The sequence below is a fragment of the Pseudopodoces humilis genome, chromosome 10 (genome assembly GCF_049639895.1).
Source record: "Pseudopodoces humilis isolate 2021_Gansu_Grassland_sample_001 chromosome 10, ASM4963989v1, whole genome shotgun sequence".
Lineage (NCBI taxonomy): Eukaryota > Metazoa > Chordata > Aves > Passeriformes > Paridae > Pseudopodoces > Pseudopodoces humilis.
In genome coordinates, this window is record NC_142209.1 from 920,791 (window position 1) to 933,741 (window position 12,951).

General features: G+C 56.8%; 2 protein-coding genes across 3 annotated transcripts in view; both read left to right on the forward strand.

Moving 5' to 3' along the window:
• The window catches only part of NOTCH2 (notch receptor 2), an 84,452-nt gene extending 76,147 nt beyond the window's left edge, over positions 1-8,305 (forward strand). For both annotated transcript variants that reach the window (XM_005528650.3, XM_014257566.2), the window contains exons 30-33: positions 2,757-3,058; positions 3,316-3,463; positions 3,722-3,819; positions 4,711-8,305. In XM_005528650.3, coding sequence (XP_005528707.2) covers positions 2,757-3,058; positions 3,316-3,463; positions 3,722-3,819; positions 4,711-6,051 — 1,889 coding nt within the window. In that variant the 3' untranslated portion in view covers positions 6,052-8,305. The remainder of the gene's footprint in view (positions 1-2,756; positions 3,059-3,315; positions 3,464-3,721; positions 3,820-4,710) is intronic.
• A 2,668-nt stretch (positions 8,306-10,973) lies between these two features.
• On the forward strand, positions 10,974-12,742 carry REG4 (regenerating family member 4). The gene is made up of 6 exons (XM_005528725.3): positions 10,974-11,058; positions 11,754-11,829; positions 11,949-12,046; positions 12,129-12,266; positions 12,348-12,453; positions 12,569-12,742. Exons 2-6 carry the CDS (start codon positions 11,766-11,768, stop codon positions 12,640-12,642), a joined length of 480 nt encoding a protein of 159 aa, XP_005528782.3. The 5' UTR covers positions 10,974-11,058; positions 11,754-11,765; the 3' UTR covers positions 12,643-12,742.
• Positions 12,743-12,951: the final 209 nt, after the last annotated feature.

Below are 12,951 nucleotides of genomic sequence, written 5' to 3' on the forward strand. Positions count from 1 at the left end.
GAAGTCTGAAAACTGGGTGGTTCACACCCCAGTAATGCTTTGCTGCCCCTGATTAATTACAAAGGGTGCTCGGGCTGGCTGACCTGAGTGCAGGTGTCTGTGCTGGAGCCACCTGCAGCTGGCTGAGTTAGATCCTGGCTGCAGGTGCAGGCTGAACAGTGGAGATCTCTTCCAGAGAGAGGAGAAACACCTCAGTGTGCCAAGGGTTTGCTCCCTCTCTTAACCCAGCACCTTCTGCAATCTCTCAAATTTAGGGGCATCCAGGTGCTGTCCTCCAGAAGCGTCACCTAGAGACTTTTCCTGTGGGTTCCTTTTAGCCCAGCTTTCAGTACCTTGTGCCTGTCTGTACCTGTCTGGTGAACTCCTGACTTTACTGTCTCCCTCTGCATTTTCCATCTGCTGTCCTACTGAAAGACAGAAGAGTTTTTACAAAATGCTGCCACCACCTCTGTCTCCCCACACTATTCTCGTCCCCCAGAGCAGTGAGGACGTTCTTTTCACTGGAGTTACTGTGAGTGTGTAAGCAGGGTAATGCAATTATTGGCATAACTGGTAACACCACCTATAATTAAAATTGATGAACTGTCCCTATTATATGCCCCTCTTTTTTTCAGTTACTAAAACTTCAGTGGTTTAGGCTGGAATTTTCCATGCTGGGTGTCTGCCTCCAGCTGGATGCTTTTGGGTTCTTTTCCAGCTCTTTGAGAGAACAAGCTGGAAGGAGGAAAAAAAGACATTGTGTCCACAGCTTTTTTTTTTTCCCTCCAGTAGTCCATCAAGCACTTAATTGTGACTGTCTAGCTGGATGTGCTTTTGCTAGCCTCATAAAACCAACCTTGTGTGGCCAGCTTGCAAGGCTCTGAAAAGAGCTGCACATACCTGAGAAACTTTGTGGAGGGTGGCAGTTAATTATTCCAGGGATTTAATGCTGTGCTGTCCCTGTGGAGAAGCAAGGCACGAACATCCAGGACAACTGCAGTGAATTGAGCAAGCCAGACCTATCCTGCAAGTGGTTTTTCCCAGAGCTGTGGTGCTGGAGGAAAGGAAAGCTCCTTTCTGTGCTCTGTCTCTCTGCTCTTTGTGTTGTGGCAGTGCTGAGGAGACCACAGCCTGACTGGAATACTGAGGAGTGCTCATTTGGGACAAGGGAGCAGAGCCAGCAGTGGGAGGGAGAAGCACAAAGGCTTTGGGAGAGCAGCAGAGAGGGTCTGTAGACAGGACTGGATCTCAGAACTGAACCCGTGCCCAAACATCAACACTTCGCTGCCGTCCAGCAAATCCTGGGAAAGGATGGAAGTCCAGCAAATCCTGGGAAAGGATGGAAGTCCAGCAAATCCTGGGAAAGGAGCAGGGTGGAAGGAAGGCTGTGTGTCCTGTGGTGGGGAGCCACTAGGAGGAGCGTGCAGGCTGCTGGAGCCTGGGCAGAGCCCGCTCCTCCAGTGCCCGTAGATTTCTAGAAAGTTTTGGAACTGTCCTAAAGCAAAGAGCCAGGAAGACTCAGGGATCAGAAGCTGGGAAATGGGAGCAGGGCATTAGAGCTGTGTGTGTCACTTCCAGTAGGAGATACCACCTCGTTCATGTGCACAGAACGCCGGCGTGGCTTTGTGCAGCGCTCTGCGATTGAGAGCAGAGGAGCTGTTGTTTGTCCCCTGCTTGCCCATGGGATAAATCAGGCACTTGCTGAAAAAATTACCTTGTGTTTCTGCTGGTGGGCTCCAGTGGAGCCATTAGCAGAGTGAGGTTCCCTTCTGCTGCCATCTCAGTCCCTCCTGCTTTCCAGGTGCCTCTGAAGGATGCGCAGAGGAAAGCAGTAAAATCAGCAAGGAAGTAATCAGTATTAGAGTCTACAGCCACAGTTTTGGGGTTTTAGGGAATATCCAGGCTGCTGGAGCTGAAGCACTCAGCATTTTTATGTGTTGCTGAAAACATGTGGAGATGTTTTAAATCTTAATTATCCTGCATCAAGGAGGATATTAACTAGGATGAAAAATTAGCAGCATGAGGGGGTCTTCCTGCACTGCCCTCTTCGATTAGCGGAGAGGGAGATTGATCAGAGGGAGCTGAGTTAAATTAGAGGTTTGGAGCAGCCTTTCTCCTTCCACAATGCGGGGATCCTGGCTGGATGAGTGTGACTTCAGCCTTTGTGGACATCCCATCACGGGAGGCTTGAGCAGAGTAAGATCATTATCTCCCAAAGTACTCAGATTGTGTCAGAGTACTCATCTTGGGACATTTGTCAGCTTTGGGTGCTTGACTGTCACAGCTTCAGGATCCTCATGCTAACTCTTCTGTAGGTATGAAGGCTTTTGTCTGCATTTCAGTTCAGGTGAATATCTGAAGTCAAATGTCACCAATAATCGGTGGCAAGTTGTTCAATAACTTTTCCTTCAACTGTTTGTTTTCCCCAGGGATGTGGTTAGAACATCTGTACGGTTACACTTGGTTGTCAGATGACTTTTATAGCCCTTGCTTCTCTCAGTTAACCTTTACTTTTTGTGGGAGTTTTGCACTTTAGCAGTAAAGGGGTTTTTTTTGTTTGTTTTATGATGATTTTAGTCTTTAGAGGAATATCTTAATTACTGTGGGGTTTGCAGTGGGTACTCATGCTTGGAAGGAAGACAACTTTGCTAACTGTTGGGATTTAAGAGGAGGTCTGGGTTATAGCAGCTGGAGGGATTGGAGCTCAGGGGAGAAGGACTGTAGGAAGGTTTCCATGCCTTTGCCAGGTTACCATATCCCCATCTCCCCCTCTGCAGACGGCTGCACTCCGCTGATGTTGGCATCGCTGCGCGCGGGCGGCTCCGACATCAGCGAGGACGACGAGGACGGGGAGGACTCCTCAGCAAACATCATCACAGACCTGATCTACCAGGGGGCCAACCTGCAGGCGCAGACAGACCGCACCGGGGAGATGGCTCTGCACCTGGCAGCCCGCTACTCCAGAGCCGACGCTGCCAAGCGGCTCCTGGACGCCGGGGCAGACGCCAACGCTCGCGACAACATGGGCCGCACCCCTCTGCACGCAGCCGTGGCCGCTGACGCCCAGGGAGTCTTCCAGGTATGGAACTGGAGGACTCTGGGCTGTTTTACATCCAGTTTCCTCAGGTATTCGTAGCTTGAAGAGCTCGGTGTGCATAAACCATCTGGCGTGTATTTATTTGGTCTGTTTGGCCGCTGTCACCTGTTTTCTGGCTCCTTGCATTTCCAGCGCTCGGGCTGCTTTGTCGTCGTAAAAATTTCTCCTGAGATTCTGCCAAATCCACAGTTTTGGTCTGTAGTGGCATTGAAAAAAATTCCCTCTTCCCTCGTGTCCAGATCCTGATCCGTAACAGAGTGACAGACTTGGATGCTCGGATGAACGACGGGACGACCCCGTTGATTCTGGCTGCACGTCTGGCTGTGGAGGGGATGGTGGCCGAGCTCATTAACTGCCAGGCTGATGTCAACGCCGTGGATGACCACGGTAACGTGAACACCGTGTGCCAGGCTGGCCAAATGTTTGCCACGGTGCGAGCAGGGAGGGGTGGGCTCTGCTCTCCCAGAGTGGGGGCTCTTCCCGAATTCTGTAGCTAAACCACGCACTGGGCTGTCCTGCAAAGTCCTCCAGTGGGAATAAACTGCAGGCTGCTGCACAGTGGCTTGGTTAAACAATCCTGGAGGGGAAGCAAAGTAGCAGAAGAGCTCCTTGCTTTGTCACTGACGTTGTTGTGTTTCCCTGCAGGTAAATCTGCTCTTCACTGGGCTGCTGCTGTCAACAATGTGGAAGCAACACTAGTACTGCTGAAAAATGGAGCCAACAGAGACATGCAGGATAACAAGGTACAGTGTGGCCGTGCTCAGCAAGCCTGTGCTTCCCAACTCAAAGCATCTCTTCACTGTTGGTAGTGAACCAAGTTCAGATTTTCTAAACTGGCTGCTCAGTGCAGGTCTCCCAAACCCAGAGCTCTCCCCAAGTGCTGGGTGTCTTGCAGGGTTTCTGGTCTGGGAGAGCAGTTGTCTTCCTTGTTTGGCCAAGTGCTGGGCATCAACGCTGAGCTGCTTTCCTTGGAGGGAAGGAATGCAAGACACAGCCAGTGGTGTGTGAGGGGCAGCAGGTGAAGCTGCTGGTGTCAAACAGCTGGATTCCAGTTAGGAGACAGAGAAGTGTCTGTTGGCACAGCAGCAGTCGTGTCCTGTGAGGTTTCCAGGGATCTCAGCACAGGGTGGAGATAGGGGACAAGCCCTTTGTTTGACAGACTGCACTGTGCAGATGCTCTGTAGCTTCACTGTTAGTTTTTGCTGTGTCTTAGTCCTTGATTTCTCTTCTCTGCCTGAAGTGTCTTCTTTGGATTATTGTGTATGGCTCAGCAGTTTTTAGAGCCACCAACAAGCTCATAGTTCCTTACTGGGCTGTTTTAGCCTTTTGCACCTTTCCCTCATGGGGGGCAATGGGAGGAAGGCACTGGGTGTTTTTGTGATTCCTCCAAGGATCCAGGGCACAACAGTGCCCTTCCTGGTGGGAAAGTTCAGCCTGTGCTCCACCACTGTGTACGAAATTACCTGCAATATGCCTTTTTCAGTGGGCATCTCTCAGGGTGGGTGGCTCTTGGAGACTGTTGACGTTGACACTGCCTTACACAGTGCTTGCCACACCATAAGGGATTATTATGAGCTGTCAGTCAGCCCCCACAACACTCAAGCTGCTAAAATATTTACTGTCTGTGTTTCCAGGAGGAGACTCCACTCTTCCTCGCTGCTCGGGAAGGCAGTTTCGAAGCAGCAAAAATCTTGCTGGACCATTTTGCCAACCGAGACATCACGGACCACATGGACCGGCTGCCGCGGGACGTGGCCCAGGACCGCATGCACCACGACATCGTGCAGCTCCTCAACGAGTACAACGTGGCCCACAGCCCTGCCGGCCACCCCGGGGCCATGCTGAACTCCGCCCTCTCCCCGGTCATCTGTGGCCCCAACAGGTCCTTCCTCAACCTGAAACACGCTTCTCTGAGCAAGAAGTCGCGAAAACCGAATGCCAAAGGCATGCCCGCCGGCCTCACCAAAGATGCAAAGAGGAGAAGGAAGAAGTCCCTCAGCGAGGGCAAGGGGCAGTTTTCAGAGAGCTCAGTGACCCTGTCACCGGTGGATTCCCTGGAGTCTCCCCACGCTTTTGCCTCTGAACCGACCTCTTCCCCCGTGATGCCGTCGCCGGGGGTGCTGCACTCGTCGCCCAGCTCGCTGCTGGCCGCTCCGGCGGTGCAGGCCGCGCACACCATGTCCTTCTCCAACCTGCACGAGATGCAGCCCCTGGGACGTGGCTCGGGCACGGTGCTGCCGTCCGTCAGCCAGCTGCTGTCGCAGCACAGAACCACCCCTCCCAGCAGCGGGCTCGGCAGGCTGCGGCCGGGCAGCGTCTCCAGCGAGTGGATGAACCGCATGGAGGTGAACGAGTCCCAGTACAACGAGATGTTCGGCATGGTGCCCCAGGTGATGCATTCCCACCCCGGCGTCTCGCAGCAGAGCGGCTTGGTGCAAGCAGAGGCCAAGCACCTGGGGGTGTCCCGGGAGTCTTTGCCCCCCATCATGACTTTCCAGCTGGTTCCCAAGGGCGGCATAAACCAGCAAGCGCTGCCGCAGCAGGCCCAGTCAAACTGCGCTCAGAACATGGCCGGCCCCCTTAGCTCCATGTACCAGATCCCAGATCTGGCCCAGCTGCCCAGCGCCTCGTTCTCCATGGCTGCCATCCCTCAGCAGGATGGGCAGGTGGCTCAGACGGTCCTCCCGGCCTACCACCAGTTCCAGAGCTCGATGGGGAAGTACCCCACGCCTCCCTCCCAGCACAGCTGCTACTCCTCGGCCACAGAACGGACTCCTAGCCACAACCGGCACTTACAAGGGGAGCACCCGTACCTGACTCCGTCGCCCGAATCTCCGGACCAGTGGTCGAGCTCTTCCCCGCACTCTGCCTCCGACTGGTCTGACGTGGCAACCAGTCCCAGCAGCAGCCAGCGCGGGCCGGCGGCCGCCCACATGCCGGAGCAGCAGCGGAACAACATGCAGGTGTACGCCTGAAGGCTGCCCACGTTGCAGCCCGCCTGAAGCGGACTCCAGAACTCATGAAGGTCTTCCAGGATGGAAATGAAGAACCATTTTAGTATCCAAGAGTCTTAATGAGCCCAGGATGTTCTTTCGTTGGAGGGACTGTGGTCGCTGTAGACTTTGTGTGCTTTTATGCTAAAAGGAGAACTGTAGAAGCTGGTGATGGAGAAGACCAGCTGGGTCACTTCTAACCAACTCCCACGCACCTTGGACGTGACTGCTGTCTGCACTGGAGTCTCCAGTCTGCTTTTAAACACGTTCCACCGTTGCTCTGGGGAGACAGCTCTTCAGCTTCATACATCTTGTGGTCGTTTCTCCAGAAATTTAGCCAAAACCAGCTTTCGTATCCTTATTTTGTTACTCCTCCTGTTACCCACGTAACCTCTCTCTGAAGCACCTTCTACTAGTTCTCCTCGAGTTCAAGTTGCCTTGTCCTGACACAGCTCAGAGCTGCACCCACATTCCCAGCCCCGCTCCTTCCCTGGTCCGCTCTTGCTCAGCAAGCGAGCCGGACCTCCCGAAACACCTGCAGGTCAAGTGACGCCTCCTGTCACGCAGCTTCAGCCTCTCCTCTTCAGGAGTCTTCGTCTTGTAGAGACCCACTAACACCCCTTAGCGTTCTCACTGCCTGCTCCCCGGGTATTACGGGATTATATATACGTAATAGTCTTTTTAGGTTGTTTGTTTTGTTATTTTCCCTCCTGAAAACGCTGGTCTGACCTGGTCTTCCCGCCCGTGGGCCCATCTCTTCCCCGAGACACCCGTGACCAGTGTGACACACTACCCTCCCCGTGCCCCCGTCCTGCCAGGGGTGTCCATGACCACCTTGGTGGGCTCCCGTGCCAGAAGAGATGCACTGCAACCGATCCAGGCCTTTTGGGACGAGCACGAGTCTTTCCAAAACTGCTAACGCGAGCTCCCAGCGTTCTTGCACAGTAATCCCCTCCCCTCCATCCAAGGGTGGCCGTGTGTCCTGTCCTCCAGATACCATATGCTGCCTCTTTATGGTGTCATCAAGAAGCGTCAAACACGCGGTTACGTGTTTGTGGCGTGTGTCCTTCTGCATCAGGAACGACATCCAGCCCTTTGAAAAGCGTCCCTTGTGCCGCAGCCCCGGGGCAGAGCTGCCTCGTCCTCCCCTCCCGGCAGCCAGGAGCTGGGCCGTGGCAGCACACCAGAATAGCTCAGAAACCATTGCCTCCCGCAGTTTGGTGCACAGGTTTGGGGCTGTGCTCTGCTCTCAGCTTCAGCCCCGGTGCACGTTTCCCAGCCGAGCTGCCCCACGTGCTCCGTAGGGCCGCGCGGCCGCCCCGGTAGTTCTGGGGTTGTGGAAGCCGGCTGTCGCTGACCTGGGGCAAACAGCCGCTCTTTCCACGAGAGCAGCGCTTCTCCGAAGGGCTCCAGACCGGCCAGCAGCCCAAGTGAACATTGGTGGGGATGGTTTGGAATGCTGCAGACACGTCTTCCAAAGAGCTCGGGGCTGCCGGCTGCTGCCAAAGGACTGAAGGCCGCTCCCCTCCGAGCCAGCCATCCAACACCCTACCGTGTACAGTATTGTCTCTGCTGTTTCTTTCTATTCTAATCAAGACTCAAAGTTGCTTTTCTTTTTTTTTTTTCTTGGGTTTTTTTTTTCCCTTCCCCCTCCCAATTCCACTCAATGGTACATGAAGGCAGGGCCTCAGGAGGAGCTGGGGCCGTCGTTTCGGGCTGAAGTTTTTAATTCTGTGTGAAATTATCGCTTCTCACGCAGCGCTGGCCCCTGAAGCTCAGCTGCAGCTGACTCAGACCTCCAGGGGGGTCTGTCCAGGTACACGTTTCACTGCAAATAATGAAGTGTTGCTACATCAATGCTAAAGAAACAAAGGGCTTTTGCTCCCTAGCTCCAAATAACCAAGTGCCTTTTTATATATGTGGCTACCTTTGACAAGATGAGTGCTTTCTGTGGAATGAAGCCGGTTCTGTGCCTGGCCTTGTTAATACGATGGCCCTCTGCCTTTCTTCTTTTTTTTTTTTTTTTTTTAACTACTTGTAAAGATAATATCTCCTTAAGGTGGTATTTTATCTCGTAAGTTTGTAGAGTAACCATTCACACAGCAGCATTTTCCTATATTAATAATGGAAAATATTTGCTTATTTTTACATTTTTTATAAAAGTCTTTTATGAAAATAGTTGCTGCCAAATGTATAAGCAATTTTTATCCCCAGAATAAAAAGTATGTGCCCAGTGTCTGAGTGCTGCTGTTTTCATTCTGTTTTCTGGCTTAGAAATGAATCAGGGGTGCTCTGTCTCAGCACCACAAGAACCCCACCACTCAGCTCCAGCCAAGGGAGCTGGAAGCAGCCTGGTGTGGATTTTTAGGCACTTTGGGTAAGAGCTCTCACTTGCCTGTGGGAGCCAGGGAAGGGCTTTTGGAAAGGTGGTGAGCCAGTGTGGGTCGGGCTGTGGGTTCACTCAGGTCCTGTCCTTCCAGCAGGGAAGAGCAGCCTCATCCCTGGTTTGTCTCAGCACTTGAACCCTTAAGATTGGAACATCGAGATCATCGAGTCCAACCTTTAACCTGGCACTGCTGTGTTCACCCCTTAACCATGTCCCCGAATGCCACATGCAGATGTTTTTGGAGCATTCCAGGGATGGTGATTCCACCACTTTCTGGGCAGCCTGATCCAATGCCTGACTGGCCTTTCACTGACAAATTCTCCCTCATATCCTATCTAAACCTCCCCCGGTGCAACTTGAAGCCATTTCCTCTCACCCTGTTGCTGCTTACTTGGGAGAAGAGACCAGCCCCCACCTGCCTCCAGCCTCCTTTCAGGCTGTTGTAGAGAGTGATAAGGTCCCTCCTGAACCTCCATTTCTCCATTTCTGAGAGCATGAAGATGTGCTCTTCTCCAGCCTGTGCAACAGGGACTCACCACTCCTCTGTGCTGGCCTCAGGCTCGAAGAGTTTTACTTGAGCAGTCAGAAGAGCGAGTGTTGGTGGTGCCGTGCCGTGTTTGGAGCACGGAGGTGCCACTGAAGCCTTGGGCTCTGCTGCTGCTCACCTGGCTCTTCTCCAGCTCTTGCTGTGGACCCCCAGATGGAGCCAGCAGCTGAATTACGTGGGGTAAAGCTGCTGGGGGCATTTTAAGGGTTTAATATTCAAACTCGGTGCAGCTCCTTTATCTCCTGGCAGAGCCAGCTGGGCGAGTCCAAACCTCCCGGAGGCATTCATCCATGTTCTCGCACATCTGTGCCAAAGTTTAGCGAGCTCTGTGCCGAGGCACAGCTGCACTGAGCTTACTCTGGTGCTCAGGCTGAGACTTGAAGCTGTGTCTCCTCAGGGCTGTTCGTGCAGGTAACACATCCAGCCCGGGATGGCCAGGGGCTTGTGCAAACCTGCCGTGTTGCATCCAAACTCCACCATCCAGGCAGGGAGCTGCGCCATCCCTTATCTAACTGAGGAGTGCAGGAGCCTCGGGCTCCTCGAGGGAGATTTTTCACGGTTTTTCATCAAGCCAGGGTGGAGTCCTGCTGTCTGGGGAGTCGCTGTGTTTGCAGGGTTTCACCCTTGATGTGTGGCAGGTTGTTTCTTTCAGAAGCGATAGCGGGCAGCAGCTGTGTTTGAACACGAGAAGGTTTCACCCTTTGGATCCCCAGGGATGCCTGGCGAGCAGCAGCAGCTCTGTCACCGTGTGGGTGAAGGAGAAGGGTCTGATCCTCCTCCCTCCCCGGGGCAGAAGCCAGACCTGTCTCTGCAGGCTGGCAGGGAGCTGCTCCCTGTGGGTGTAGCTGCGTGTTTCAGCAAAAGCTGCCACAGAGGAGATCCCGTGGCAGATCCCGGGGCTGTACACGGCTGGAGCCTGACAGCAAACTCTCCGTGTGGGGGAAGCAGGGCTCAGCCCTGGCTCTGGATCCTCTGCAGGTAGCTCACTCCTGGGTCACACCAACGCTGCTGAGCACCAGGCCCCCAAGGGCAGCTCCTCTCCTCCCCACTGGCCTCCACCAAGGGTTTTGGGGCAGGAGAGGCAGGAGCTGGCGGCAGCAGGAGCCACGGGACAGGCAGCAGCACGGTCCTTCAAAGCTGCTGTGGTCCTTGAGGAGCCAGCAGAGGGACGCTGCAGAGCAGGAGAGCTCCAGCTGCCTCCCACGGCTGCAGAGGACACTGTGCCAGGGCCAGGGCTGTGCCAGAGCTCCCCGAAGGGCTCCAGCTGCGGGGCCAGGAGCTCAGGGAACCGCCCGGGGCAGGGGCAGCGAGGGGCGGCTGCTGCTGCTCTGGGAGCTGCCCCTTCCCCCCGGAGGGACACGGGGTGACGAAGGCTCTCGTCACGGCCGGGCCCGAGGGCTGGGCACCCTCCCCGCTATCTGATGGCACCGCCAGCCCCCGGCTGCAGGCTGTTCCCACATCCCGGCGTCCCGCATCCTGCTCGCCAACAGCCCCGGCAGTTCAAACAAGGGCGGTGTGTGGGTGACGCAGGGCACAGCCGGGCAGGGCACGGGGCCCGGGGGTGCCATCCCCCGGGGCTGGGCACACGGGCACCGCCAGGGGCTCCGAGCCGCCGCCGCTGCTGCCAGGGATGCTCTGGCCGGCATCGGGCCATCAGCCCCGCGGCTGGTCCCCGGCAGCCCCCGGGCAAGCCAGGGCTGGCATCCCTGCCGGACGAGCCCAGGCTGCTCTGGGCTGGGAGATGATATCTGTATCGCGGGAGCAATTAATGATTATTGCAGGGGGTTTATTGACCAACTAGGACGGGTTCTTCCTGTCTGTTTCTGGAGATATGTTAAACGCAAACAGAGCGGAGATCTGGGCGATTTTCCAGGGAAGTGGAGGGGGGGGGGGGGGCGATGGAGGGGGGTCGGCAGTAAGATTTTTATGGAGGGAATCACCTGAGTTGGGCAAACACAGATGCTGGTGAGCAGCAGGCTATAAAGGGCAGCTCCTCTCCTCTCCTGTCCCGGTGCCCCTCGACGAGCCGCTATTCCTCACCATCTCCGGACACCAGGTGAGGAAGAGAACCCTCACAAGGCAGCTGGGGATGCTCCGAGCTGGCTCACGGGAGAACAGGAGCTGGTCCCTCCCCCTGGGGCTCCCGCGGGAGCCGAGCTCTGCCCTCGCTGGATGGAGCAGGCTGTGATGCTGCATTTTTCAGCCCTGCGTTGACTTTTGTCGCTGCTTCTTTGAGGGGAAGACGAGCTGAATCTGCAAATCGGCCCCAGCGCCCAGGGATTAGCCTGGATAAAGGGGAGCTGCGCTGATGTGGCCGATTTGCCTCCCCAGCCCGGGCAGCGCTGCGAGCTCAGGGCGTGAAAACGCGGCCGTGCACGGAGTCCCTGCGGCCCCAGCTGTGCCATTGCCGGGCTGGGGTCCCCCGAGCCCAGTCCGCCACAGCACCCTCCCCTCGTATCCCCGCGAAGCAGCCTGGTTGTCCCTTCGGCCTCCTGCCGAGCCTGGGGCTGATGTCCGAGCGGGACAATCTGCTGCCGGTGCGGGCTGGGCTCTCCAAGGCTCGCCCGGGGCAGGGGATGCGGGCACGGGGCAGTGACCGGGGAGCGGAGAGCGGGGCACAGCCTGCCATCTCCTCCAGGGGCTCCGAGGGGCCAGGCTCAGCCCACAGCGGGGCAGGTTTGCACTCTCTGGGCACTGGTAGCATCCTCTGTCCCCAGAGGGACCTTGAGTGACCCTCCCGAGCCTTTACAGGGAGCAAGGAGGATGGCGGCTGCGGCCAGACTCGCCCTCCTGCTGCTGGGCTGCGTGGGGCTCCTGCGGCCGCTCGGTGAGTGCCACGGCTCGGGGGGCAGCTGCTGGTGGAGCTGGGCCGGGAGAGAGCCACGCTCTTCTCCAGGCAGTGATGCCGCCTGTCCCTCACCCCTGCCCGCGGCTCTCCCCGCACAGACGGCAGGTACATAAGCTACTGCCCCCAAGGCTGGTCCTACTACAAACTCAGCTGCTTCAAGTACTTCCCCGAGCCCCGGTCCTGGGACGAGGCTGAGGTAAGGCCACAGGGGGGGACAGAGGGTGACAGGGGCCCCCCGTGTCCCGGGGACCCCCGGGCACTGACGGCTCTCCCCGCAGAGCCGGTGCCAGGACGTCAAGGAAGGCGCTCACCTGGCCTGGGTGGAGGATTCCCACGAGGCAGCCACCCTGCAGAGAGCCATCTCCTACTACCAGCGAGTGCAGCCCGTCTGGATCGGACTGCAGAAGAGTGAAGAGGTGAGGAGTGGGCGGCAGGGGTGGCGAGAGGCTGGGGGGGCAGCGGGGCCGTGCCTCTGACCCCCCGCTCTCCCTGCACAGAGCCAGGCCTGGCAGTGGGCGAGTGGGAAGGAGTACAGTGCCGCCAGCCAGGTGCCCGGGAACGGTGCCCAAGGGGGGAGCTGCGCCGTGCTGACCCATCACAGCAGTGAGTGCCCGCTCCCTGCAGCCACCCCCGGCCTTCCCCCGCCCCCCGGTGCCATCCCCTCGGTGGGCACGGCTGGTGCTCGCCCCCGCCAGCCCCCTGCTTGTGTCTCCCGCAGGTTTCTCCGTCTGGGCCAGTTCCGAGTGCTCCCGAAAGCATCACTACATCTGCAAGTTCTACCCCTTGCACTGAGTGCAGCCCTGGCCCCCGCGGGACCCTGCGCCGTTCCTCCCGCGCCACCTCTGACTCCCCGCAACTCCTATAAAAAAATCTTATAAAAAATGAAGCATGAGAGTGCTGTGTGAGCTTGGTGCTGATGCAAAACCTGGGCTGGGCCGTGAGAGACAGAGAGACGAGCTCTGCCGCGGCTCCCCGAGCTTCCCGGCTTCCAGAAGCTTCGGCGCTGCAGGTGCGGGCGGAGCTGTTCGGGGATGTGTCCCCAGCCAAATAGCACAGGAGACTGTGCGGGGCAGGCGGGGGGGACAGGAGCATCCCCGGAGT